The sequence below is a fragment of the Sodiomyces alkalinus genome (genome assembly GCF_003711515.1).
Source record: "Sodiomyces alkalinus F11 unplaced genomic scaffold SODALscaffold_5, whole genome shotgun sequence".
Taxonomy (NCBI): Eukaryota; Fungi; Ascomycota; class Sordariomycetes; order Glomerellales; family Plectosphaerellaceae; genus Sodiomyces; species Sodiomyces alkalinus.
Genome location: NW_021167083.1, coordinates 1,290,439 through 1,315,266, shown reverse-complemented (window position 1 = coordinate 1,315,266; position 24,828 = coordinate 1,290,439). Strand labels below are relative to the sequence as shown.

General features: G+C 55.9%; 10 protein-coding genes across 10 annotated transcripts in view; 5 read left to right on the top strand and 5 right to left on the bottom strand.

Moving 5' to 3' along the window:
• Nucleotides 1–1,540: 1,540 nt before the first annotated feature.
• On the top strand, nucleotides 1,541–2,660 carry SODALDRAFT_350889 (5-formyltetrahydrofolate cyclo-ligase; the record flags this gene model as incomplete). The annotated part of the gene is made up of 2 exons (XM_028613506.1): nucleotides 1,541–1,637; nucleotides 1,709–2,660. The coding sequence occupies 2 exons, from the start codon at nucleotides 1,541–1,543 to the stop codon at nucleotides 2,353–2,355; spliced, it is 744 nt and encodes a 247-aa protein (XP_028466533.1). The 3' UTR covers nucleotides 2,356–2,660.
• On the bottom strand, nucleotides 2,061–3,226 carry SODALDRAFT_295671 (LSM domain-containing protein). The gene is made up of 3 exons (XM_028608787.1): nucleotides 2,838–3,226; nucleotides 2,674–2,767; nucleotides 2,061–2,616 (listed from the first exon to the last, which is right to left on the bottom strand). Exons 1-3 carry the CDS (start codon nucleotides 2,976–2,978, stop codon nucleotides 2,561–2,563), a joined length of 291 nt encoding a protein of 96 aa, XP_028466532.1. The 5' UTR covers nucleotides 2,979–3,226; the 3' UTR covers nucleotides 2,061–2,560.
• Nucleotides 3,227–3,882: 656 nt separating this feature from the next.
• Nucleotides 3,883–7,231, top strand: SODALDRAFT_340020 (karyopherin; the record flags this gene model as incomplete). The annotated part of the gene is made up of 6 exons (XM_028612910.1): nucleotides 3,883–4,011; nucleotides 4,101–4,190; nucleotides 4,269–4,547; nucleotides 4,639–4,729; nucleotides 4,820–6,106; nucleotides 6,195–7,231. 6 exons carry the CDS (start codon nucleotides 3,883–3,885, stop codon nucleotides 7,229–7,231), a joined length of 2,913 nt encoding a protein of 970 aa, XP_028466531.1.
• A 997-nt stretch (nucleotides 7,232–8,228) lies between these two features.
• SODALDRAFT_359826 (hypothetical protein) lies at nucleotides 8,229–9,920 on the top strand (the record flags this gene model as incomplete). Its single annotated transcript, XM_028614210.1, has 1 exon — nucleotides 8,229–9,920. The coding sequence occupies one exon, from the start codon at nucleotides 8,229–8,231 to the stop codon at nucleotides 9,918–9,920; it is 1,692 nt and encodes a 563-aa protein (XP_028466530.1).
• Nucleotides 9,921–10,033: 113 nt separating this feature from the next.
• SODALDRAFT_333345 (D-glycerate 3-kinase) lies at nucleotides 10,034–11,323 on the bottom strand. The gene has a single exon (XM_028611949.1). The coding sequence runs from the start codon at nucleotides 11,080–11,082 to the stop codon at nucleotides 10,186–10,188; it is 897 nt and encodes a 298-aa protein (XP_028466529.1). The 5' UTR covers nucleotides 11,083–11,323; the 3' UTR covers nucleotides 10,034–10,185.
• Nucleotides 11,324–12,035: 712 nt separating this feature from the next.
• Nucleotides 12,036–15,911, top strand: SODALDRAFT_333344 (short chain dehydrogenase). The gene is made up of 8 exons (XM_028611948.1): nucleotides 12,036–12,590; nucleotides 12,695–13,031; nucleotides 13,147–13,236; nucleotides 13,321–13,708; nucleotides 13,784–14,192; nucleotides 14,266–14,691; nucleotides 14,837–15,456; nucleotides 15,577–15,911. The coding sequence occupies exons 1-8, from the start codon at nucleotides 12,432–12,434 to the stop codon at nucleotides 15,866–15,868; spliced, it is 2,721 nt and encodes a 906-aa protein (XP_028466528.1). The 5' UTR covers nucleotides 12,036–12,431; the 3' UTR covers nucleotides 15,869–15,911.
• A 145-nt stretch (nucleotides 15,912–16,056) lies between these two features.
• Nucleotides 16,057–18,880, bottom strand: SODALDRAFT_333343 (hypothetical protein). Its single transcript, XM_028611947.1, has one exon. It carries the CDS (start codon nucleotides 18,604–18,606, stop codon nucleotides 16,537–16,539), a length of 2,070 nt encoding a protein of 689 aa, XP_028466527.1. The 5' UTR covers nucleotides 18,607–18,880; the 3' UTR covers nucleotides 16,057–16,536.
• Nucleotides 18,881–19,151: 271 nt separating this feature from the next.
• On the bottom strand, nucleotides 19,152–20,772 carry SODALDRAFT_333341 (NAD(P)-binding protein). Its single transcript, XM_028611946.1, has 5 exons — nucleotides 20,102–20,772; nucleotides 19,682–19,991; nucleotides 19,533–19,588; nucleotides 19,335–19,443; nucleotides 19,152–19,249 (listed from the first exon to the last, which is right to left on the bottom strand). The coding sequence occupies exons 1-5, from the start codon at nucleotides 20,584–20,586 to the stop codon at nucleotides 19,214–19,216; spliced, it is 996 nt and encodes a 331-aa protein (XP_028466526.1). The 5' UTR covers nucleotides 20,587–20,772; the 3' UTR covers nucleotides 19,152–19,213.
• Nucleotides 20,773–21,452: 680 nt separating this feature from the next.
• Nucleotides 21,453–23,496, top strand: SODALDRAFT_340013 (ThiF family protein; the record flags this gene model as incomplete). The annotated part of the gene is made up of 5 exons (XM_028612909.1): nucleotides 21,453–21,645; nucleotides 21,773–21,942; nucleotides 22,033–22,605; nucleotides 22,704–23,007; nucleotides 23,123–23,496. The coding sequence occupies 5 exons, from the start codon at nucleotides 21,453–21,455 to the stop codon at nucleotides 23,494–23,496; spliced, it is 1,614 nt and encodes a 537-aa protein (XP_028466525.1).
• A 994-nt stretch (nucleotides 23,497–24,490) lies between these two features.
• Nucleotides 24,491–24,828, bottom strand: part of SODALDRAFT_378880 (hypothetical protein) — a gene marked incomplete at both ends in the record, with an annotated part of 3,259 nt that continues 2,921 nt past the window's right edge. The window contains 2 exons of the mRNA XM_028615005.1: nucleotides 24,491–24,543; nucleotides 24,581–24,624. Coding sequence (XP_028466524.1) covers nucleotides 24,491–24,543; nucleotides 24,581–24,624 — 97 coding nt within the window. The remainder of the gene's footprint in view (nucleotides 24,544–24,580; nucleotides 24,625–24,828) is intronic.

Here is a 24,828-nt window from a genome sequence, read left to right as displayed (position 1 = left end):
CGAACGTACCTCTTCCACCCCTTGACAACGTGGATTCAGGAGCTTCACGTCATGTCGCAGTTGCTACCCCACCTAGCTAAGGTACCTGAGAGGATACATTGTCCTGACCCTTACCACCGACTAAGGTACCTTACCTTACCTTACGCATGTACCTTTGAAGTACCTCCCCTAATGCTTACCTTGGCTACCTAGCCGGGGCTGCCTTCAATCCCCAGGCAACACGAACCTATCGCAAATTAGCTGCTCTTTGAATGGCTCGAAGAAGAGGGTACGTATCACGTACTCTGGACGGTTGGATTCGTAGTTTACCCAGAAATAACGTGGTTGGGTTATCCGTTGGAAAGGAGTCGAGGGAGAGGGAGAGGGGATGTCTCCCAAGCTTACGGATAAGGAACCCTGCAGTCTTACGAAGAGACAGACAGTTCTCGATGGGACGATGCATGGGACTCGGGAGCGAGCAATCTCACGTTTCTCAGCCCGTGGGAGGGAGGCGGGTGGGCCTATGTATCGCCGTTCCCGCGTGTGGCAACGCAATCAATGGGTGGCCGAATCGAGGTCAAAGGGTGACCACGATGTCTGTTTGCAGATACACAGCACTGACGAGCCCGAAATCCCCGATGCTCCCTATCAGACTCTGGGGTAAACTAAAAGAAACACAAACCTATCGACTTATATGGATACGGCGTATAAGGCGGCCCCAGTCTCTTTCGCCTCCAGGCTACTTTTTTAGTGTAGAGCCGACATTCAACCTATGGCTTCATTATGTGAGCCCCCCCCCCCTTCTCCATGGGGGGTGGGTGGCACTACTGAGCTCGGCCCAGGCCTTCGTCGAGCCTACCGTACGCGCAATCCTCAGGCCGAGTGGAATTGCGGCGCCCTTGGCGGTCACTGGTCGCGTATTCAGTACAACCTACTTCGTAGTATCGCCATACGCCTTAGAATTGTACGGAGTACGAATACTGTACTCTCTCAATTCTTCCCGCCACCGTATGGAGAGCCCTCAAGTTGCATTCGGATTGAAGTGTCTCAATTACCAAAACTACCTAATTCCGAACACCACGAAGCCGGCGCTCTATCGTAGGCAAGTGGATTAAGCGTACACGCAGGTAGGTATACCTACCTACCGTATGTACCTACCTACCGTATGTACCTACCTACCGTATGTACCTACCTATAGAAAGCGTATGCAAAAGTACCAACGTCGCGACAAGATGAGAATAAAGGAATAAACCCTCACGTGTTTGGTCGGTTATCGAAGGTGGGGTAGGGCAGCGGTGATGTGTATGATAGGTGCATTCTGATGTCTGGACGGACCGGAACGTTGGGACGGAAGGACGAAACGGCAGCCCAGCGAGGAAACGTACTCCGTAAATGTGTTCAGTCAGAGTAAACGGTGACCAAGCGACGGCCGCAACGACCTTGACGAAACGGAAACATCGAGGACAACCCGAGCTTCCACAAGATCGATAAATGTCAGATCCATCTAATCACACGCCAGCGCTGTCGCATCGTCCCATCACCAGTCGACAGCCCAGGCACCATGAATTCGGCTTCAATATCGGCTGCCAAGCAGCAACTGCGGTCCCTAGTCAGGTCTAACCTAGCACATGTGACCCCGGAATCGATCGCCAACCAAAGTCAGCATGCTCACTCAACATAGGCTTTCCTCGCTCTCCTTCTTTCTTTACTGACTCCTCTGTATGTGCAGGCCGCAGGGCATTTGATACTCTTAGATCACTCAAGCCCTATGAGGAGGCCGAGCGCATCAGCATCTTCCTCGCCATGCCCTCGGGGGAGATACAAACGGATGCTATCGTAAGGCATGCGCTCTCAGCCGGCAAACAGGTGTACATCCCATACTTGCACAAGTCGCCCTTTGCGCCAGGTGAAGGGCCGCCCAGGGTAATGGATATGGTGCGGCTGCGAGACCTGGAAGACTACGAGTCGCTACAGCCCGACAAATGGGGCATACCCAGCATCGATTCCGCCACCGTCAACGAGAGGCAGAGGATCCTGGGCGGATCAGACCCCAACCCCGCCGATTCGTCGACCCCCCTCGACTTGATCCTTATGCCTGGTGTGGCCTTCGACATTGAACCGGAGACGGGCATCCTGAGGAGGCTCGGCCACGGGAAAGGCTTTTACGACTTTTTCATTGAACGATACCGCGCAAAGACAAAACCCGCCGGACACCCGGACACGCGTCCTGTGTTGCTCTATGGTCTAGCCCTCGCTGAACAGTTTCTGACCCCGGATTCTGGCACGCCTGTGCCCGTCGGGCCACACGACAAGTCACTGCACGGGGTTATCCTCGGAAACGGCGAGGTCAAGAGGCCGTCTGATAGATCAACTTGAAAAATCGCCCCTTCCACGCCCGTTCGAAATTCCAAACTCCAATTGTTGTGGTATCATCTTCGCATGAAGCGCGACCATTGCCGACTGCCGTCCCCCGCCGTGTGTTTATTTATGGTGCGGATTTCCCGCCCCCCCAGGAAGCTGGTGTCCATGCAGTGATGTGCTCTCGATGTATCTTCCTTCCCGGTCCAACGCCTCTACGCAACTACCCAGACAAGCCCTGGATCAGCGACACATTGTCACCCTTGAGGAGGATTTGTCCTGGAACGGTTGTCAACACAATCTCCATTATGGTCGCATCAGGGGGGCGAATCTAACCTAAGGGTCGCCGGCTCTCTTCTGGGTTCGTCTTGGTAATTTGCTTCACCTCAACAGCGTCATCGATAACAAGGTTCATGAACTCGTCAAATCCCTAGGTTCGTAAAACTGGTCAACCTTTTGTTGTTCGGACGCCAACTTTTCCCCGGATCCGAGGAACGCACCCTGATTTTCCCCTCAATCCGAATCGCCAGCTGTTCGTAGAGCCAGACCTGCACCGTCGATTGTTGCTGCAGGAGCTTGAAGATGAAGTTGATGGGGGGGAGCAACACCCTACGACCTCCGCCGCCTCCGCGCCCGGTCATGACGATTCTGTTGAGGGGCGCAAAAGTCTTCAAGTGCGAACGTTTATCAATCAAGCAGACGTATGGCCGCTTCTGTAGTCGTATATCGTTCGCCGGTCGGGGATTCGCGTCGTCACGATGTCGCTTTCGGTCGATTTTGACGGTAAGTTCGTCCAGGCTGCAAAAAATTCCCTTCGATGGTTGGTTGGTTAATCGTAGGCTAGGCTTCACCACATGCAATGCAATCGACGGATGAGAATCGGAGGCGGTAAAACCATGTTCCTCTGCGGAATTTGGACGGATACCTAAGGTAAGGTAACGTAGCTTCCCTCGTCCTCCGCAATGTACCGATACGTACCTCCCTAAGGTACAGCACAGTACCTACCGTGCGCTACAGTACGTACCAGAACGTTCGACTCCACAATGACCTTGCCCGCTTTGCCTGCCCCGCCACTGAGCAACCAGCCTGACGTCCATGTCCATCTTTTTGTTATTTTCCTTGACCAGAATAATTGACTCTGACAACCTCGTCTGATATCTATCGCGTGCGATCCCTTCTACCAACACCTCTTTTTCCCATCGGGCTGTGCCACCACTGAGTACGTCTTGAAAGCTCCATTCTACTCTGTCGAGCAGTTGCCGTCTTTGCGACATTTCCGCAAGTCTCGCGTGTTCCGTTTCTGCCCCCCCCCCCCCCCCCCCCCCCCCCCCCCCCCCCCCCCCCCCCCCCCCCCCCCCCCCCCCCCCCCTAACGACAACTTGCATGCCTGTGATACCTACCTAGGCAATAGGGCAGCCTTGATCCCGATTCGTTCCCCGGCAACTTGACTGAATCCGTCGGACTTGACTTTTCCCATTGCCCTGTTCTGGAAACTCTCACACCATAGCCAGCTACGACATCCCGCTCGGCCCCGATCTCCCCACCATGGCTGCGAACGGCGCTCCAACATCGTACACGCCGAGCCATGTCCTCCAGGCCGTGGTCGCCATGCGCGGCGCTGATCGGGAAGCGAAGAAGCAGGCACATGAGTACCTCGAGCGCTTCCAGAAATCGGTTAGACATCTACCCTTACCCCCTGTTGACACTGGTCTCCCTGGCTGCTACACTACGAATCTGCATGACTGACTTGAGCACCGGAATAGAAAGACGCATGGACACTTGTGATCGGAATCCTGCAGTCCGAGGCCGATGCGGAGGCCAAGCTGTTTGCTGCAACCACACTACGGGGGAAGGTCTGAGCCGGAAGAAAGGCACTCCCTCTAGCTCTTTTTCGGGAGAAGAATCTCATTTACTGATCAACTCGCTCGCAGCTCACATACGATTTATCGACCGACATTCCCGACTCGGAGCTTCTCGCGCTCAGGGACCAACTCCTGCTCCTACTGAAGCATTATGCGGCCGGTATGCGCCCGATCAGGGTGCAGCTCTGCGTATGCTTGGCTGTCCTGGCTATACACATGAAGGAATGGAAGGACGTCCTTCCTGTTGTCGTTTCGGCACTTCAGGGCCCCGAGAGTCATGCCGCCGTCCTTGACTTCTTGCGCGTTCTTCCCGAGGAAGTGACCGAAGGCCGCAAAATCACTCTTTCAGTACGTCGGCTGTTGTACCGGTTCTCTCGACAGAGCTTCCCAAGCCAGACACACCACCCATCACGGATCACGTTCTAATACGCAATGGCAGGAAGAAGAGCTATCTCAGAGGACCAAGGAGCTCCTCAGCGATAATGCAGACCAGGTGGTGCAGCTACTCGTTAATTACGCGCAAGCGTCGGGTGAGTGCCAGTTATCTGCTGTCAACCCCCCCCCCCCCTTCCCCCCCCTCTTCTTGACGGTGGTCGATGTGCTAACAATGATTGCTGCAGCTAAACCTGCCGACGACCCCTTGCTCATGGAATGCATTACGTCTTGGCTGCGTGAAGTGCCCGTGAGCACGATTGTGGGATCGCCACTTTGTGATGTTGTTTTCGCTGGCGTAATTGGTGACTCGGCATTCAGGGAGGCCGCCGAGACGGTGTGCACGATTCTGAAAGAAACCAGGGAGGTGGATGATAATCAGGACATCATTCAGGTTCTCTTGCCAAGGATTCTGCGACTCCGATCCGGACTCGACAAGGTTATCGCCGAAGAAGACACAGAAGCCTACCAAGCACTAACCAAGGTTTTTGCCTCGGCGGCCGAGGCCTGGGTGGTGGCAGTTGTACGGGAGCCCGGCCACTTTGGGCCCCTCGTCGACGTGGTTCTCGAGTGCGCGATGCGGGATGAGAATCGCGACGTGATCGAACACACCTTCGACTTCTGGTATGAGCTCAAGCAGTACCTCGTCATCGAGAGGTACATGGAGGCGAGGGTCCAGTTCGTGGACGTCTACTCGAGGCTGGTGAATGCTCTATTCAAGCACCTTCAGTATCCGAAGAGCTCCTCGGGCGACGAAAACGATCTTTTCGAGGGTGACCGCGAAGCAGAGGAGAGGTTCCGAGAGTTCAGACACCGGATGGGTGACACGCTCAAGGACGCCTGCGCCGTCATGGGCGTCACAGACTGCCTAAGCAAGGTCCTGGCGACAATCAACAAGTGGTCGGCGGAGAGGAGTACGGCCACGAGCCACCCAGGGGTCGTGCCGCATTGGCAGGAGCTCGAGGCCCCCCTGTTCGCCATGAGAGCCATGGGTCAGATGGTGCCCCCGGACGAGAGCATCGTCTTGCCGCAGCTGATGCCCCTGCTTGTGGCCATACCGAATCACGAGAAGCTCCGGTTCGCCACCATCATGGTCCTGGGCCGGTACACCGAATGGACGGCAGCTCACCGCGAGTACCTCGAGCCGCAGTTCAACTACATCGTCTCGGCCTTCCAGACTGACTCTAAGGAAGTTATCCGCGCGGCGGCCATGGCCATCAAGTATTTCTGCACCGACTGCAAGGAGCTCCTGAGCGGTCAGGTCTTGCAGTTGCAAACCTTTTACGACCAGATCCTCGATAAGCTCCCGGACCTGAGTCAGGAGGAGATTACCGAGGGCGTGGCGAGTGTCGTGGCGGCTCAGCCCCCAACCGAACTTTACAAGCTCCTCAAGCTTTACTGCGATCCCCTCGTGCAGAGGCTAATGAATAAGGCCAACAATGCCTCGGACGATGACGGCAAAGTGGCTGTCGCTGGTAAGTCGATGGGTCTTCTTTCGAGATGACGAAGTGATGAGAGTTTCTTTGTGTTTTATCTTTCTGCTAACGAACGGGACTTGTTCAGATCATGTCCAATTGATCACAATATTCGTCCAGACAGTCAAACCGTACTCGGCGCCTGGCACGGAGAACCCGGCTGTGAAGTACTGGCAAGAAGTGTTCCCGGTGCTCGCCACGATTGTGGAGAACTTCCTCGACTTTGTGCCCATCTGCGAGCGCATCTGCCGTTGTTGGCGGTACATGATCATCTCCAACAGGACAGCCATGACACCTCTCCTCCCCGAGCTTGCCAACAAGCTGGCGAGCGGGTTTGCGGCATCGAGGCAAGGCGCGTTTCTCTGGGTCACGGCGGCGATTCTGAGGGAGTTCTCGGAAGACCGCGAGCACGTGGACCAGTCCATCACGCAGAGCATATATGCCTTCTTCGAAGCGCAGGCGACGACGTTCTTGCGGGTCCTGAACGAAATCCAGCCAAGCGAGCTGCCGGATGTCATCGAGGACTTCTTCCGCCTCCTCATCGACGCTCTGCTTTACTACCCGCACCGGCTCGTGCCGTCGGAGCTTCTGGGGCCCATATTCGAGGCGTCCATCTACGCGCTGACGCTCGAGCAACGGGACCCCTTGTCGGCCACGCTCCACTTCCTCCGGGACCTCCTCACGTACGGGGGGGATAACCCGGCGACGTCAGACGCGCTGCCGGCGGACGTGGCGGCGCAGATCCGGACGATCATCAGGGCGCTGCTCGCCAGCCACGGCGAGAAGCTGGTGAAACAGGTCATGGCCGGCATGATGATCACGTTCCCCCGGGACTGCTTTGCGGACGGTAGTGGCGTGCTGCTGGCGATGTTCGAGCTGCTCCCGACGGAGACGACGGCGTGGGTGGAGCGGACGCTGCAGCTCCTCCCGCAGGGCACGGTCAGCCCGGCGGAGGCGAACCGGCTGATGACGAAAATTAAGGAGCGCATCGGGGCCGACCCCGGCAGCATGCGGCAGGTGAGGGCGCTGCTCCAGGACTTTACGAACACGTATCGACGACGGTATGTGGCTCCTCGTGACGGGCTTGGTCAGCTCGAGGCGGACCGCTTCCGCTTCAACCGCTAAAGGGGTCTACGGTACATGACATAACGGGTTGGGCGGCGATGAGTTGCTTGGTGAGAGACATAATCAAAAGAGAAAAGGAAGAAGAAGGGAGGGCGGGTAATGGCAGTCAGGGGTAGTAATATGAAACGCCGCAGCTGCGATGGGATGTGGTTGGGGGGTGTGGTGCGGGCGGGAGGTTCGGCGCCATTTAGAGGTAGTTCGAAGGCAAGTTAGGAGGTTGGCGGAATCGAGGGGGGTGTTTGACTTGATCAGACGTGACGAGATGTCTGAGATGTCGGCGATCCCGGTCCCAGGAGCTAGCCCAGAGGGAGTCTAGAGGGGAGAATATTATCGTGAACAAAAGCTTATCCGGGTGGATGGGAGGAGGGGTGCAGTAGATGGGGACAAATGATGAACCTGAGATAGGAATCGAGTTTGAAAAAGTACCTAAGACGAATGGGCTTCAAGTGAGATACGAAGTGAGAGGACGTAAGGCACATCTATAGTAATTATTTCCAAGTCTGCCTTGCAGCTAGAAGTGAGACGGGTGGTGGTGGCGGATAAATAGTGGGAGAGGGATCGAGCACAGTGCATAAACAACAGCTTAAAATAGGTAATGGCACTGTCTTACTTTCGGCCCGTCACAAAAGGCATTTCATCTCCACATTTCACATGACCTCGCGGTATTACTATACCGAATCTACCAACACGGGTTGCACCTTCCCAGCCAACGCGACGACGCCCAACGTAGACCGATTGGAACCAAATCTCAGGGCCAACACTTTTTTTTCTTTTTCTCTTTTTCCGTTCCTCCTTTTTTCCCACTTCTTTTATTGCGTCTTGCCTACAAAAAGGCGCCAAAAATCAGACAATCACAACTGATCCCCGTATTTTATTCTCCCCCTTTTTATAATGCTTCCAGCAGTATTCCACCCTTGCATTCACCCGACCTCTAATTCACTTGGCGGTCTAGGGTTGTGTTGATTTCGACCACCTTTCAACATCTCGTCTTGTCTGGATGCCGGCTCCTGTCCGGCCACTCACTGTCCCTTCAGCACCTCGCCAGGCGACCCCAGTACCGACACGCACAATGCCTCCCAACAACAACAACAACTTTGGAAGATTGGCACAATATGTCCGTGGCTCGTCCGAACCCGAACCAAACGCCTTGCAACAAAACAACAACCCTAAAACCGTTGCCCGTCAGCAGAGGGAGAGGGACGACATCCCCCCAACCGCAACCGCAACGACAACGACATACTATCCCCCAGCATCTAACCCCAACACTCGCCTGTCTATAGCCGAAGCGGCCAAGATTCCCCTCCCCAAGCCGTCGCCTCAGCGCGGGCCAGGACCAGGCTTGCACCACCTGCGGCAACCTAGCAATGCAAGCATGCCTCCGCTCGGGTCGCCTCCCTCCCTGGCTCTTCCCAACCCTCAGCATGCACCATCAACCGCGCGTCGACGGCGCAGCAACTCGGTGGAGAAAGAGCCTGGCATCTGGTCTCCCTCCTTACCTTCCAACTTGGCAACGCCTTTCGACTCGCCAAAATCAAACGCCGAACCGCGGATTGATAGGCAGTACTCGACCCGACACGGGCACGGACACGGACACGGACACGGACACGCAAATATCCCTCCAACAATGCACGCCGCTGGGGATGTCTATCGCGATAGCACGACCCCTCCCCCGCTTGCTCGGGGCATCGATGATCCCTTGGATGTGGTCGAACCCCGATACGGACACAGCACTACCACGTACCAAGGTCTACACAATACTAGGCAGACCGGTTCGACATGGCAACAAAACGGGACTTTTCCCAATGAGGCCATTGGGTTCTTGTCTTCGCCTAAGAGGCACCCAGTCAAACTTGCGATCCACGACGCAGGCCTTAGGAGGCCATATGTCGTCGGGAACGAAGAAACTACTGGGATGCAAGTGAACGGCCGGCCATCATCGCCCACGCTCAACCGATTCTCGCGCGGCTTCACGACGTACGAGGAGCAGCCGAGAGAGCCCCAACACACCGCCATCGTCCGCCGCCGCGACGCACTGGAAGGCGACCTCCGCAGCGACTATCCAGTGAGCGACATGGGCGACATGGGCGAGAATGACGACGACCACGACGAGGACGACCGGGGCACGCCTCGCGCCAAGACCAAGACAGAAAGGACGACCCGGGGGGCAGACGGCTTTCTCGACAGCTCTCCGCGGTTGCGCACGGGGAGCCTGAGCCTGGCCGACAAAATTGCCCAGAGCATCAAGAAGCGGACGCGCGACAGTTGCGACTACGAGGACCAGGCGCTCATGCAGATGAGCTACTCCGAACTGAAAACCCAGCCCTTTGACCTTCATCCGGTGCAAGTCGCTCCCGGCGGAGCCGCCGCCAACGGCGTCTCGGTCGGCGAGAGCCTCCCCGAGAAGCTGGCGCACTTCCGAAGCAGGGGCGGCGAGGAACAGAGGCAGTTCTTCACGCAGATGAGCTTGCAGGACTGGGAGCGCTCGGGCGACTGGTTCCTGGAGCAGTTCGGCGTCGTGGCGCAGAAACTCAAGGAGGCTCGGCAAGGGAAGCGGGCCACGGTGCAGTCGTTTGAGGACGAGATCGCCCGTCGCGAGGAGTCGGTCCGTCTGCGGACTGAGGATATCAATAAGAGGCTCGGCGAGATCAAGCATAAAGGTGAAGACATGCTCGCCGGGAAGGGAATTTGAACAAAAGAAGTTTGGAACAAGATCATACTCAGTGTTCTTCTGCGCAGTTCGACACGATTTGATATGGCTTTACGATGGTCATGACTGACGGGACGGCGTCTGGTATCTATCATTGATACATGGGGTTTTTATTATTATTCTTCTTTTTGTCTTCTTTCTTATGACACAAAACTAGAGCAATGGCGACGATATGATGTTGCTACAGAGGATTCCCTCGTTTCTTCCAAGCAGATGATTCGCCGAGCATCTACCCACTTTGTAGGCTCTATTGGACATGGCTCTGCCTCACCTTCCTATCCTTCCCCACAACAATACGCAGCTGGCGTCCAGGGCGGTCAGGGAAAACGCCCTTGCGGAGGTTGTCGGCATAGAGCTCATAAGCAGGGTAGTACCCGTCGACAAAGCGAACGACCTGCTCATCGGACATGCCGGCACCGCGCTCCGCGCGCAAGGCGGCCTCCTGCTCGCGCCGCCAGTCGTAGACATACCGCGCGTCCTCCGCGTCCAGATGAACAAAGGCATCCAGGAGATCCGTCAGGTCGTCGTAGGCGCGCAGGCGATCATTCACGAAGAGGAGGTCCGGCAGCGCATGGGAAGCAAGGGTGCGACTGGGCCGCGCCCGGCGTGCTTCCACGGCGGCCGCGTCGGGGAGGGCACGGAAACCGACGCACCAGCCTTCGAAAATGACGACGTGGACGAAGGGGGGGTTGACTGGGCGCCAGGACGCGGACGGGGCGCGGTCGCCCTGGCCCGCGAAGGCGGCTTTGTCGTAGGAGGGGACGCGGGCGGGGCGGCGGGCGAGGAGGTCGTGGAAGAGGCGGCGGGCTAAGGGCAGGTCGTGGGTCCCCGGCTGGCCGCGGTGCTGGAGGAGGGGGTTCTCCGGGTGGGCGGCGGCGAGGGCGAGTTGGTCTGCGTGGCGGAGGTAGAGGTCGTCGATGCTCAGAACCAGGGTCGGGTGGCCTTGGGAGTCGAGGGCGGTGGCGAGGGCGCGGACGAGGGTGGTTTTGCCTATGCCCTGGACGCCGTTGAGGCCGACGAGGAAGGGGCGGTTGCGGTGTGGGGAGGTGAGGTGGGCTTGGAGGTGGGTGAGGATGAAGGGGATGCAGAGGGGGGATTTGTCGTCTATGATGGGGGGCGGGTTGGTTGGGGTTGAGGGAGACATTGTGGCCTTTTGTTGTTGCGATGGTGATGTTGTGTTGTGTTACGGGAGCTTATTCATGGGGCATGAACCGGTCAACGGCTGGCTGGCTGGGCCGGAATCGGGAGACGAAAGTAGACGGAGCCACCGGGGGAGTACCGCATGTTCCGGGCTCCGTCCGGATAGGGGGACAGAGCGACAGAGCGACAGAGCGAGGAAATACCTAAGGTACCTACTGCATCTCCGTACCCACGGTGGCTTGGCTAAAGAACCGTTTGCCGTTTGCGGGGGTGAAATGCGGGGTTCAAGTTTGCGGAGTTCCGTCCGTTGTCGGTCAAGCCAGCAGCACATGTGGGGTACCTAAGGTATCCTATCGCCTTATCGGTACTACCACATATGGTCGCGCCCGAGGATCGGATAGATTGGTACGGTCTCAGGTGCTTCTCCTACCTAGGTACCTAAGGTACGAAGTATTAATTAGTAAGGTACGTAGCAATCCGTGAATGGCCTTGGATGGCCAAAATTTGCCGGATCAAAACTTCTTTCCAATGTGTTTTCTTCCGCTAAACCCAACGATTTTATGTTCCATCTCTGCGGAGTAAAAGACCAGACAAGGTACTTTGGTTCCCACTAAGGTACAGGTACCTTAGTTCGTCGACCTCGAATGAAAATGCTGCAACTGGATTTCATAAGGTACTACCATTGATGGAAATCATGGGACTGTACCTTAATGTATTTCGTCCTTTGTAGAAAGCACGTCACATGATGAAGATGTCCAATTTCCAGATTGGGTGAGCTTCACAGTACCGCTCACATGACGTAATCCCGACTCGCACTCCCGGGTGGGGCAGGCATGTGAAATGCCAAGAACGTCCCCCCCAAAGCTCGTGCAGGGGGAGTGGGTGGAGAGCTCGGGTTCGGCTCAAGTGAGCGGGAAAGCTGCCTCGGCTTCCATTCGTCGTGGTCGTCGTGGTCGTCGTAGTCGTGTCCAGTTTCGTCCCCCAGGTCTCTTCCCCCATAGTCTGCTTTTAACCTGTTCACCATCAATCTCCCACATTCAAACATCCATCCTCAAATGCTAAGGCTCTTGCGCCGAACTTGTCCGATTGCACACTAGCCCGAGGTCGACGTGCATTTCTATCTAAAACCTTCAATTACCGACGACTTTTTGACTTGTCCACCTACCTCACGACTTTCTCTCCCACTCCCACTCTCTCCCTCTCTCTCTCACACACACTCCATCAGATACCCCCCGGCTCCATTTCTCACCTCTTTTTCCTCTGGTGGTATTTGGTCTTCTCTCTCTTCTCTCTCGTACATCTCTCTCGTCTTTCTCCCAATAACGGGCAGTCTCGCGCAGTCCGTCAGAAACCATGGCTGAACAGCTGCGATTCGACGGCCAGGTGGTTGTCGTCACCGGTGCCGGAGGTGGCCTCGGCAAGGCTTATGCTCTCTTCTTCGCGTCCCGTGGCGCCAGCGTCGTCGTCAATGACCTCGGTGTCTCCTTCAAGGGCGAGGGCGGCTCATCGAAGGTAAGAGATCCAACCTGACAAGAACCACCTCCGGTGCACTCCGCAATCCATTCCACGACGAAACAGAAAAACTAATTCTTTCTTTTTTTCTTCTACTTCTACAGGCCGCCGACGTCGTCGTCAATGAAATCAAGGCTGCCGGCGGAAAGGCCGTTGCCAACTACGATTCCGTAGAAGATGGCGACAAGATCATCTACACGGCCATCCAGGCCTTTGGCCGCATCGACATCCTCATCAATAACGCCGGTATCCTCCGCGACGTCAGCTTCAAGAACATGAAGGACCAGGACTGGGACCTCATCAACAAGGTCCACGTCAGGGGCACCTACAAGTGCACTCGTGCCGCCTGGCCGCATTTCAGGAAACAAAAGTTTGGTCGCGTCATCAACACCGCTTCGGCTGCTGGTCTCTTTGGTAGCTTCGGTCAGACCAACTACTCGGGTAAGCGGGCTTTAGATAGATCTCCTTGGCGCCTACTACTGCCTCTGCCTTTTGTCCCGTGGATTCTCTTTTCATACCAGGTACATGGATGCTGATCATCAATCTTCCTATTTAGCCGCGAAACTCGCCATGGTCGGCTTCACCGAAACCCTAGCGAAGGAGGGCGCCAAGTACAACATCCTCTGCAACGTCATTGCTCCTATTGGTAAGTCCCAAAGTCCTTTGCTACCTACCGTCCCTGTCGCCCGGGCCCTCCGCTGATTTTTCTCTTTTCTTTCTTCTTCTATAGCCGCCAGCCGCATGACCGAGACGGTTATGCCTCCCGAGGTCCTCAACAACCTCAGGCCCGAGTGGGTCGTTCCCCTTGTCGCTGTCCTCGCCCACAAGAACAACACGGACGAGTCTGGCTCCATCTTCGAGGTCGGCGGCGGCCACGTTGCCAAGCTGCGTTGGGAGCGCTCCAGCGGCCTTCTCCTTAAGGCCGATGAGACCTACACCCCCGGTGCCATCATCAAGAAGTGGGATCGCGTGACCGACTTCTCCGATCCCCAGTACCCCTCGGGACCCAACGACTTCCTGACATTGCTCGAGGAGTCCATGAAGATGGGCCCCAATGACCCCGGCGAGAAGCTCGACTTCACCGGTCGTGTCGCTCTCGTCACTGGTGGTGGAGCTGGGTAAGTATTCCTGGATGGAGTTGCTGTGTATTGCATCTGGCTGACGGCTTTTTTTTTTTCCGCCAACCCCTACAGCATTGGAAGGGCTTACTGCCTGGCTTTCGCCAAGCACGGTGCCTCGATCGTCGTCAACGACCTTGCCAATCCCGACGATGTTGTCAACGAGATCAAGAAGATGGGCGGCAAGGCTGTGGGCGTCAAGGCCTCGGCCGAGGACGGTGATGCCGTTGTGAAGGCCGCTATTGATGCCTTCGGTCGCATCGATATCGTGATCAACAATGCCGGCATTCTCCGCGACAAGGCCTTTAACAACATGGACGATAGCCTGTGGGATCCCGTCATGAACGTTCACCTTCGCGGCACCTACAAGGTTACCAAGGCCGCTTGGCCTTACTTCCTGAAGCAGAAGTACGGCCGTGTTGTGAACACCACTTCGACCAGTGGTATCTATGGCAACTTCGGACAGGCCAACTACGCCGCCGCGGTTAGTCCCATACATCCCTTCCATGTCCCCCTCCATGTCCCCCTCCCGACCCCGACTGACAAATGTCATATAGAAATGCGGTATCCTAGGGCTCTCTCGCTCTCTGGCTCTCGAGGGCGCCAAGTACAACATCTATGTCAACACCATCGCTCCCAACGCAGGCACAGCCATGACCCGGACCATCATGCCCGAGGAAATGGTCCAGGCTTTCAAGCCCGAGTACATTGCGCCTATTGTTCTCGCTCTGTGCAGTGATCAGGTGCCCAAGAAGCCCACTGGCGGTCTCTACGAGGTGGGCAGCGCCTGGGTCGGTCAGACCAGGTGGCAGAGGACTGGTGGCCACGGCTTCCCCGTCGATGTGCCGTTGACCCCCGAGGAGGTGCTCAAGTACTGGGGAAAGATCCGGGACTTCGAGGACGGCCGGGCCGATCATCCCGAGACGCCGCAGGACGGTCTCAAGAAGGTCATGGCGAACATGGAGAACAGGAGCCAGAAGCAGGTATGAGCACGTTATCTTGTTCTTCTTTTTTTGTTGTTACAGAATGAACCATGCATGTATCAAATAAGTTAGACGGATGTAAGCGGAATCGCAAATGAAGCACAATTTAGTTAACCCGCTTGTCTTTTTGCAAATGCATCTGTAGACTCAAGCATCCTCTTCGGACCACGACGGTGCGAACTACCTCGCCGCCATCGACGCTGCCATCAAGGCGGAACCCAAGCCGACCGAGTTCGTCTACACGGACCGTGATGTGATGCTCTACAACCTAGGTATAGGCGCGAAGCGCACCGAGCTGAAATACGTCTTCGAGGGCGCCGACGACTTCCAGGTGATCCCCACCTGGGGCGTCATCCCTCCTTTCAACGTCGAGACCCCTTACAACTACGACGACATCCTTCCCAACTTCTCCCCCATGATGCTCCTCCACGGGGAGCAGTACCTCGAGATCAAGAAATACCCCATCCCCACCGAGGCCAAGCTCGTGTCGCGCGCCCGCCTGCTCGAGGTCGTCGACAAGGGCAACGCCGCCATCGCCAAGAACGGGGTCACCACCGTCATTGCCGACACGGGTGAGGAGGTCTTCTACAACGAGGTGACCGTCTTCCTGCGCGGCTGCGGCGGATTCGGCGGCCAGAGCAAGCCCCGTGATCGCGGCGCCAGCACGGCGCCGAACAAGCCGCCTTCGCGCCAGCCGGACGTTGTTGTTGAGGAGCGGACTAGCGAGGAACAGGCCGCCCTGTACCGACTGAGCGGTGATTTCAAGTGAGTAGAGAGGCCCCTTGTTCTTTTCTTTTCTTTTCTTTTTTTCTTTTTGTACTTCTATTTCTCACCCACTTCTCTCATCCAACGATTGCTAATTTTCATCTTCTTTCCCCCGTCCAGCCCCCTCCACATCGACCCCTCTTTCGCCAAGATGGGCGGCTTCAAGGCACCCATCCTCCACGGCCTGTGCACATTCGGCTTCGCCGGTAAGGCCGTCTACGAGCGCTTCGGTGCGTTCCGGAACATCAAGGTCCGCTTCGCCGGCACCGTCATCCCGGGACAGACGCTCGTGACGGAGATGTGGCGCGAGGGCAACAAGGTCATCTTCCAGATCAAGGTGAAGGAAACGGGCAAGCTTGCCATTGGCGGTGCGGCGGCAGAGCTGGTTGAGGCGAACAAGGGGAAGATCTGAGGCTCTCCTCAAGGCCTGCTGCAGTCTTGCTTGCGACTCGGGGAGCGTGTTATGTACCAAGATAGTGGTCGGATTTTTTTGCCAGTTTGTTTTGGAATCGTGTACGATGTACGATATACGATATACCATGCCCTGGTTTATTACGAGTTGAATGGTTCCCGAATCATGCGTTTCTTGTGTATGAAGGCTTGAGAAATTAAAGTCTAGAATTACACTAATAATACGTGAATGGATATATCCAAACGTGAGTGCTTCGGCGAAAGCAATGCCGTCCAGTTGCTTGTCCTTCCTGTTTCGCTGTTTCCCCTATCCGAGTTGTCTCGCTTGGTCCCTTGACCTTGGAAAAGAAAAAAAAAAGAAAAAAAGGAAAAACAAAAAGGAGTGGGATGTGATATATGGTTAGCCCACCTCTGATCCCTTCAAGACCCTTTCATCTTTTGATGGGTTTGTTTGCCCACGTTGTCGACTCGAGAACGCCATACGTCCATTACCAGCCGAACGAGAAAAGAAACTCCCAATAAACAAGACAAAAAGAAAGAAAGAAAGAAAGAAACAAAGAAAGAAACAGAGGCGCATGTCGTGTTTAGATCACCAACCCAAAATCTTCCTCTCTACTCCCCCCCTCTCTCTCTCCTCCTCTCTCGCCACATACCCTATCCCGTGGCTGGCTACCCGAACAGGCTCCCGACAGCCCAATCACAAAACTCAGCAAGAGTCGGCGGCCGGCGCTGGCGGAGCAGTCCCTCCAACTTCACCTCGTCCCTCCCGGCAGCGACGAAGCCCGTCTCAAGAAAATCCCTCTCGGCACGCCCGACGTCGCGCCGTTCCGCCTCACGCCACTTCCGCTCCGCCTCCTCCTTCGCAGCCTGCAGGACGGCATCCGTGTCCTCGGATTCCCAGAGGTTACACCGGTCGCAGTGTGCGCAAGGCGACGGGTCGCCGTCCGGGCGAAAGTGGTCGCAGAAATGACGGTAGCCTTCGCCGCCGTCCGGGCCGGAGCCGATGTCCTTGCGGCAGACGTAGCACATCTTGTAGCCGCAGGGGCAGGTGAGCTTGTTGCAGCCGGCGTTCTTGACGAAGGAGGTGCCGCAGCGCGGGCAGACGCGCTTGACGGCCATGCTCATGGCCTGCTCGATCTGCGTGCGCAGGGCGACGAGGGAGGACTCGTGGCAGACGTGGATGTCGGTCCAGGACTTGCCGCACGAGAGGCAGGACGCGCGGCGGCAGGTCGGGGATTGGCAGGTGAACTTGAGGCCGCGGCGGCGGCGGCGGTGGCGCGTCAGGGCGGCGGACCATTCCTCTCGGAGCTGGTCGCCCGGGCTTTGCTTGGAGCTAACGAGGAGGGCGGTGAGGACGGTGAGGACGATGAGGGGGAGGAAGAACGGGATGAAGACGACGCAGACGACGAGGAGGAGCAGGTTGAGGATGCCGTCGGGGCGGAGGCGGAGGGGGGATTCGCCCCGCGGGACGTAGAGGTCGTCGACTTCGGCGTAGTCGCAAAAGGGGCAGCGGACGAGCGGCAGGTCGGAGGCGAGCAGGCTGTGCTGGGCCAGGCGCTGGTCGAGTTTGTGGAGGATCTCGGCGCCTTTCTTCTCCTCGAGCATGGCACGGTGCATGTGGTACGAGGGGATGCGGCCGCCGCAGCCGCCGCCGTCGACGGCCATGCACTTGAGGGTGCCGGACTCCATGTCGATGGTGCTCTGCCAGCCCTGACCGAAGACGGCCTCGGCGATGGAGTGCTGCACGCAGCGGAAGCAGATCATGTGGCCGTCGGCATCGCACTGGGCGAACTCTTCAAAGGCAGACTCGGTGAAGCAGCAGCAGCATTCGTGCATGGCGTCCATGTCTTCGGCCTCTTCGTTGTTGAGCAAGACGGCCAGTCCGCGGTCCTTCTCGACCTGGAGGCGACGAGCACGCTGCTTAAGCGGGCGTATCAGTGCTTCGTGAAGCTCTCGGTCGAGTTCGGGGCTCCCGGTGGCTTTCAAGGTAGGCTTGATGGAGCCATGGCCGGTGGACTTCCATACGATGAGCGGGTGGTTCTCGGTTTCTCCAGCGGCGGCGACAACGGGTTTCCGGCGCGAGAAGAGGGAGGAAAAGGTGAAGCGCCACGACTTGGAGGACAGCTCCACCAGGGTCTTCCGGGCGTCGAGGTAGTTGTAGTTGCATTCGGCGAGGACGGCGTGGAGGGTCGAGCGGGATAGTCCGCGGAACTCGTGCTTGGCCAGGGCTTTGACGGCCGTCTTGTACTCTTCGCTCTTGAAGGTCTCCTTCGGGTGTACGGCTAATACCGGGGCGGCGTCGGGCGTGGCGGCGGAGGTGGCGGCGCCTTCAACGACCCGCCAGCGTCCCTTGACCCATTGTACACGGTTTTTTAACAGGGCGTCGGCGACGACAGCCAAACGGGATTCTCCATCGAACTTGGTGAGCATCTCGCGGAAGACCTCGATCTGCACGTCAGGGAATACGGCGGCCAGGGCTTCTAGGCAGTTGTTGAGCTCACGGAGGTCGGGACATTCGGGGGGCGGGGCCTGCAACTGAAGGTCGTCATGGATATACTCCAGATCGGGGTCGGATGTAGTGGCAGAAGTAGTAGTAAGAGGAGGAGGCGGAGGAGTATGGCTGGCAGCTGACGAAGAGACGGAGGCAGAGCTAGACGGCGTGCGGGAGGACGCCGGTTTGGGCCGACTTTCGCGCCGTTGGTCAGTAGAAGACGAGCCGAGGAGAAATGAGAGCCCCATGGTGGCTGGCGGTCATGGTCGTTGGACAGCCCGGCCCGTTCGCGGGGAGGGGTCTTCAAGGCAGAATTGGGGGGTTTGTCAAGCTGATTACATTTGGCATTCTTGGGTGATGATAATGCGAGCCAGATGGGTGGATAAACCACCTGATAAGGAAGTTTTGGAAGCCCTAGAATGATGAATGATGAATGATGATGAGTGATGATCGATATCCGCAGAGAGAGAGGCTCAAAGGCAAGAGTTATGTAAAGTTGCACTCGGTCTGCGAATCGTGAAGTTGGGTAAGGTATTATAGTCAGGTACGTACTGGGACGAGAAAATACAACAAAAGCCGAGAAGAAGTACACGCGTCATACAGAGTGGGGATGGGATGTAGACGGAGTACCTATGGGTACGAAGGTACGTACGTAGCTTGGGACGTGATGCTCGCTTATGCTTAATAAGCACTGCAGCTGTCTTGTCGATATTCAACTTAAAAAGAACTTGGGCCAAAGCTTATTCCCTGTCTCGCACTCGTGGAAGGAGAAAATAGGAAGATCTCAGGTACTGTAGTTTCTGTATATGTTGTGTAACTTAGGTACCTATGCTATGGTCTATCTACTTCATACATTTAGGTGCTCTTCCTGTGCAAAACACCAGCACCGGCCTAAGACAAGTTCAACCGGGTGTTTACAGTCAGCGCTGACACGGGAGTGATAAAGCCCGGACGAGCAGTATTTAAATCAACTCACCTGGTGGCTGGGAAAGATGAGCGTGTCCGCGATAACGACGTTCTGTCTGCGAGATGCCGCGAAGACGATGACCTCGGCAATGTCGTCCGGCGTCAGGGGTTCGCATCCACTACGCCATCGACTTCATGTCAGCAAGTTGCAACGGGTCGAACACCGCCTACAAATTTCAAACCTGAAGTGGATTCCTCCCAAACTTACGCATAGACAGCATCGGCCTTGGACTTGTCGCCGTAGAACCGGACAACAGAGAATTCCTATCCACCCCCTCGGGTCAGTTCTTTCCTCTTCCTCTCTCTTCTCGTTCTCTCCTCTCGTTTTCTCTCCTGGGTAGGTTGAAAAGAACCTACCGTCTCGACTTGACCAGGGTCAATCTCAATGACGCGGATGCGCGTCGCGATGAGCTCTTTCCTCAAGCTCTCGCTGAAGCTGCGCACCGCCGCCTTGGTCGCGCAGTAGATGGACCCTCCTGCGTATGGATCTCGCCCGGCAATCGACCCGACGTTGATAATGTCGCCAGCACCACCTTCAGGCCTCTGCTTGAAGATGGCCAGGACGGCCTGCGTCATGTTGATGACACCGGTCACGTTGGTTTGGAACATAACGTCCATGTCCTCTTCCGCGATATTGGGCGCTTGCGCGACACCCTTCACGAGGCCCCTAGATTTATTTTTGGCATTGCGTCAGCTGGCGGGCGACGCAATTAGGAGACACATTGTTGCAAAGTAGAGCATAGTTATATATATATATATATATATATATATACGTACGCATTGTTGACGAGCACATCAATGTCCCGAAACTCTTCCGGCAGCCCGGAAACGAAACCCCGCACGGCCTCGGGGTTGCTGACGTCCAGCTGGACGGGCAGGACCTTGACGCCGTCGCCGACCTCCTTGGTGATGTCGGCTGCGATCTGGCGGAGGGCGTCGACGCGACGGGCCGTCAGGACGAGCTTGAGGTTCTGGGGCGCCGTGCGGGCGAATTCGAACGCCGTGCTGCGACCGATGCCGCTCGACGCGCCCGTGATGACGATGGTCTTGCCTTCTAGGCGCTTCGATGCGGCGGCGGCGGAGGAGGCCATGGTTCGGATGCGGTGCCAGCGATGAATGAGGGGAGCGAGTGGCGATGCTACTGCTGCTGCCGGGACCGTGGGGAATCGGGATCCGGCGACGTGCACTTGGGGGAGGCAGGTGATTCTGGTGTTGACAATTGAGGCGAAGGTCCTGAAGGCACCGGTGTAGTGATTGTGCATGAGTACAGCTCGGGTGGAAGGGATGGGAGGATAGGGTGGGTGGTGGATAATTATGCAAAGAAAGGAAGTACAATCACAAGGGTGTCCTATGACTCCTATCGTATCTCCTATTTTCGTAAGGTATCGTGTATCGTCAACCAATGACGTGAGAATTCCCTGGCCGGTTCGGACTTGTGTTTGTCCTTGGGGCCTCGATACAAGAAGGAGAAAAGGCTGTCGTCGGCTTCACTGAATGACGATGAACCGAGAAGACCCACTTGAGCGCGGGGTCCGGTGCCCAGAAATCCCGACACCGGCCGATAGATAGCGGGCGCGGGGTCAACTACCTTGAGGTACTAGCTCCTGATTGTGCTACTTCTCCCCCTATCTCTTACTTCTCATGACTGCGCACGCCATAAACGACTCTTTGACGCAATGTCAACTTTTCCATGTTAATCGTCTTGATGACCCTGACGACAGGCAATATAAAGACAAATGAATGAGGTGAGATGGTCGACATGAAGCTACTGGGACACTTTTTGGTTTTGACTTTCCGTCGGTCGTCGTCCACTGTCAAAACTTGCATCTATCCGGACTTTGCTTATCTAATAAATAGAAAATGGAATTACCCAGTTAAAAGGTACGGTATAGGGATATTCAAATATACCTATGAGTGAAATAACGAAAGATTACCTCATCACGCCCAGACGTCAGCTCTTTGGTTTGTCCCAACTCCATGCTCACTCATCCATTGCAAGCTTCACGAACTTCATGGTCTTTAAACCCTCTGGCTACGAAAACAGAACTCCGAAATAACACATAGCGAGACAAACGTCCTATACTTCTTCAAATTTGAGCGTGGAGTTGAGCATCCATCCCCTGGGAACATGACGGAGGTCATCACCCAGACCCCGCCCATCCTCACCGGGGCCCCATCCGATAAGGAGCGCAAGTACGACCGTCAGTTAAGACTATGGGCGGCCAGCGGCCAAGCAGCTTTGGAATCTTCGCATATTCTTCTTGTCAACTCTGGCACAGGCACCGTTGGCATCGAGACCCTGAAGAACCTCGTGTTACCAGGTGTGTTATAACTTATTGCTACCCCTTGCCTGTCTTGTTTGTTCATCCGTTTGCCAGTAGTCCTTGTCCCCGACGTTGGTAGATATGAAGCTAACGATCTATCTCTCTCTCTCTCTCCATATCCCAGGCATTGGAAAATTTACCATTGCCGATGATGCCATCGTGCGTGACTCCGACTTGGGTGTCAACTTCTTCCTCGATGAGGATGGCCTTGGCAAGTCAAGGGCACAACACTGTACGGAACTGCTAGTTGAACTGAACCCAGAAGTTCAAGGCGACTGGTTTCCAAAGAATGGGGTAAGGAGATAGGCAAGCAAAGGAAGCCACCTCTTCATCACCTCTTCCAGGACATCGTGCTTTCCGATGGAACTGACACCATGACTCCAGGAACCCTTAAGCCTCCCAGACGTCCTGGGAAACGAAGGGCCCTATACCGCGGTCCTTTATGCGCTACCCGTTCATCCCAGATGTGAATTATTACTCCAAGAATACTGCAACCAGAATAAGACACCCCTCATCGCCGTTCACTCGACCGGTTTCTACGCCGACTTCAAAATCACCTTCCCCGGCCCCTTCCCTGTTGTGGAGACGCATCCAGACGTCACTGCCACGACCGATCTGAGGCTCCTCTCTCCTTGGGACGAGCTCATCGACTTTGCGAGAGGCATGACCAAGGACATCGACAGCCTCGACAACCACGAGCACGGCCATCTCCCGTTCGTCGTCATTCTGCTCCACTACCTCGATGTCTGGAAGGCAACTCACAACAGCGCGTACCCCTCGACTTATGCAGAGAAGGTTGCCTTCAGGAAGATGGTCTCTGAGGCCGCAAGAACTGACAATCCAGAGGGTGGTGAGGAGAACTTCGATGAGGCCGTGGCAGCCGTGCTCAAGACTGTTTCTCCCCCGTCCTTGCCAGGAGATGTCAAGGAAGTGTTCGCATATGAGCACGACAGCCCAGTATGTACTATGCTTTTGGAGTGCAAAACCAAGAAGACGAAAAATGGTTGAGTTTTTCGGACAAAGGGAGCTAACGTTTGAGATGTTGGTAGAACGAGATCAGGTCCAGCTTCTGGATCATAGCAGATGCTGTGAAGGAGTTTTATGAGAAGCACGGATGCCTCCCCTTGCCCGGCGGCCTCCCCGACATGAAGGCGCAGTCTAGCGTCTATATCCAGTTACAGAACATCTACAAGCGCAAGGCACGCCGGGACGCCGCGGAGGTCTTTGAATCGGTCCGCCGAGCTTCCGGGGGCGATGCCATCGACCCAGCCGAGGTGGACCTCTTTTGCAAGAACGCAGCCTTTGTCAAGCTCATCAACCCGAAAAATAATGATCCCGAGAGACTACTTGAAGTGGCCGGTACGTGAAGCTAACTAACGTTTTGTACTTAGTGTTAACGTTTTCCCGTTTTCCTTTTCGCCTTTCCGCGGCGGGTTATTATGTTGGCTGACTTCCGGAAACAACAAAACTGCAGACGAGGAACTCGCCAATGACGAGATGGCGAAGGAAGGCATCATGCCGCCGTCGCTGTTCCCCATCTACCTCGCACTGCGGGCGACGGCTTACACTCCCAGCGTCGAGACGTCGTTCCCGGAAGATATCCTGAAGGACATGATGACGCTGGTGCCCCAGTTAGGGGATCAGGAGCCCTACGCACATGAGCGCTACGAACAAGCTGCTCAGGAAGTGATCCGTGGCGCCAGCGGAGAGCTTCACAACGTCTCCGCCGTGATGGGCGGCATGGTGGCCCAGGAGATGATCAAAATCATCACCAAGCAGTACATCCCCATCAATAACACCTGCATATTCGACGGCATCGGCTCCCGATGCCAGGTGCTTCGCTTGTAGAACCCGGACAGCCGATCCAGGTGGTGGGGCCATACTCTTCCTACCTAGGCAATGAAATGAAAGGGGTGTGTGTCCCTTGCTTTGCCCGTCTATCCCCCTATTTCCCTCCCCACCCCCCTTATTTTTGTCGTATTTTCCCTCGCTCTAGCCGCACCTACTTTTCTGTCTCCTCCTTGCCCCCTCTCTATCCTCACACCCTTTACGATGTAGCCACCCGCGCTATCATTACCGCCTTCCAGCTGTCAGGGGACAAAAGCTAAAGTAGGCGAAGCGGGATCGGCGGTGGAAAGCAAAGGGTCATCGTAGCCCGCGACAGCGTCGAAGGCGGTCTATACCCCACGCGTAACGGGTGATGGGGGCAACTTAGACGAGGGAACGGGGCACAGCTGGATCTAGGTCCCATGAAGATCTACCTGGAAGGTTCTGAACGAAAACTTTTTCGACTCACGAGTCCAACTACCCCCGAATACGTCCAGAAGAAAGCATCATGCTGCTATGCAGTCTAGCGAACGAACATTCCAGACTCCTCTAATAAGCAAAGGAGCCAGGGAGCCCTATGGGGCTCTTGAGCTAACAATGGGCGTTTCAGCAAAGACGATTGAGGGATAATAGCAAAAGGCCGGATACGAGCATGTCCGTATTTGAATACGAGATGAAAAAAATCTTCCCTGTCCGCCACTCCGTTACCCACACTTTGACTTGATATGTAATAGCACCCAATGAGGAGGGCTAGGCTAGGAGGAGAAATAGATAATATGGATTTTATTCGACGGAGAGCAATAGGGGCAACCATCGTGGACCGGACCAGTGGAAGCACCTAGACAGTGAAACGACCGAAAGCTACACCAGGTCAAGGGCAAGGTAGCACAGAGCAGGCCAGAAATAATGAAGAGGCGTTGCGGAATCTGGGGTTCTGTGTCCGGGGTACGTTGTAAGTAGATATGTCCCCGAGGAACATCCCGTCGAGCATCCCGTCAATACATAAGGAATAATATTAATATTGCCCGCCGTTGGGGGCCGAAAGTCCGAGAGGGCCGATCTCGAAATCTGGGGAAGGACGGGTTGGGGGGCAAAGGAGTGTTACGATTCTGTGCCGGTGAGTAGGTGAATGTGATGGCGAGTGCATCTCTGTGAACCGCGTTGCGTATGGACCAATACGAAAAGGCCTACGGGAATATCGAAAATAGAAAATATATGCAAGGAGGAGGGCATCGTGAGGCTTGCTTCTTCCGTAAGGCGAAGGAATAGACGGGAGACCCTCGGGCAGCCCTCGGTAAGTTAAGCGTGAAAGAGAGAGAGAGAGAGAGAGAGAGAGAGAGAGAGAGAGAGAGA

Excerpts from the sequence above, each read along its gene's own strand:
- SODALDRAFT_295671 (XM_028608787.1), bottom strand. The coding sequence starts at position 2,978 with ATGACCGGGCGCGGAGGCGGCGGAGGTCGTAGGGTGTTGCTCCCCCCC. Across the intron at positions 2,768-2,837 it reads GGATTGAGGGGAAAATCAGG|GGATTTGACGAGTTCATGAA; the intron begins GTGCGTTCCTCG and ends TTACGAACCTAG. Across the intron at positions 2,617-2,673 it reads AGAGAGCCGGCGACCCTTAG|GACAAATCCTCCTCAAGGGT; the intron begins GTTAGATTCGCC and ends CAACCGTTCCAG.
- SODALDRAFT_333345 (XM_028611949.1), bottom strand. The coding sequence starts at position 11,082 with ATGTCTCCCTCAACCCCAACCAACCCGCCCCCCATCATAGACGACAAA.
- SODALDRAFT_333344 (XM_028611948.1), top strand. The coding sequence starts at position 12,432 with ATGGCTGAACAGCTGCGATTCGACGGCCAGGTGGTTGTCGTCACCGGT. Across the intron at positions 12,591-12,694 it reads GCGAGGGCGGCTCATCGAAG|GCCGCCGACGTCGTCGTCAA; the intron begins GTAAGAGATCCA and ends CTACTTCTACAG. Across the intron at positions 13,032-13,146 it reads CGGTCAGACCAACTACTCGG|CCGCGAAACTCGCCATGGTC; the intron begins GTAAGCGGGCTT and ends CTTCCTATTTAG.
- SODALDRAFT_333343 (XM_028611947.1), bottom strand. The coding sequence starts at position 18,606 with ATGGGGCTCTCATTTCTCCTCGGCTCGTCTTCTACTGACCAACGGCGC.
- SODALDRAFT_333341 (XM_028611946.1), bottom strand. The coding sequence starts at position 20,586 with ATGCACAATCACTACACCGGTGCCTTCAGGACCTTCGCCTCAATTGTC. Across the intron at positions 19,589-19,681 it reads ACCCTGGTCAAGTCGAGACG|GAATTCTCTGTTGTCCGGTT; the intron begins GTAGGTTCTTTT and ends GGGGGTGGATAG. Across the intron at positions 19,250-19,334 it reads TCATCTTTCCCAGCCACCAG|GCCGGTGCTGGTGTTTTGCA; the intron begins GTGAGTTGATTT and ends AACTTGTCTTAG.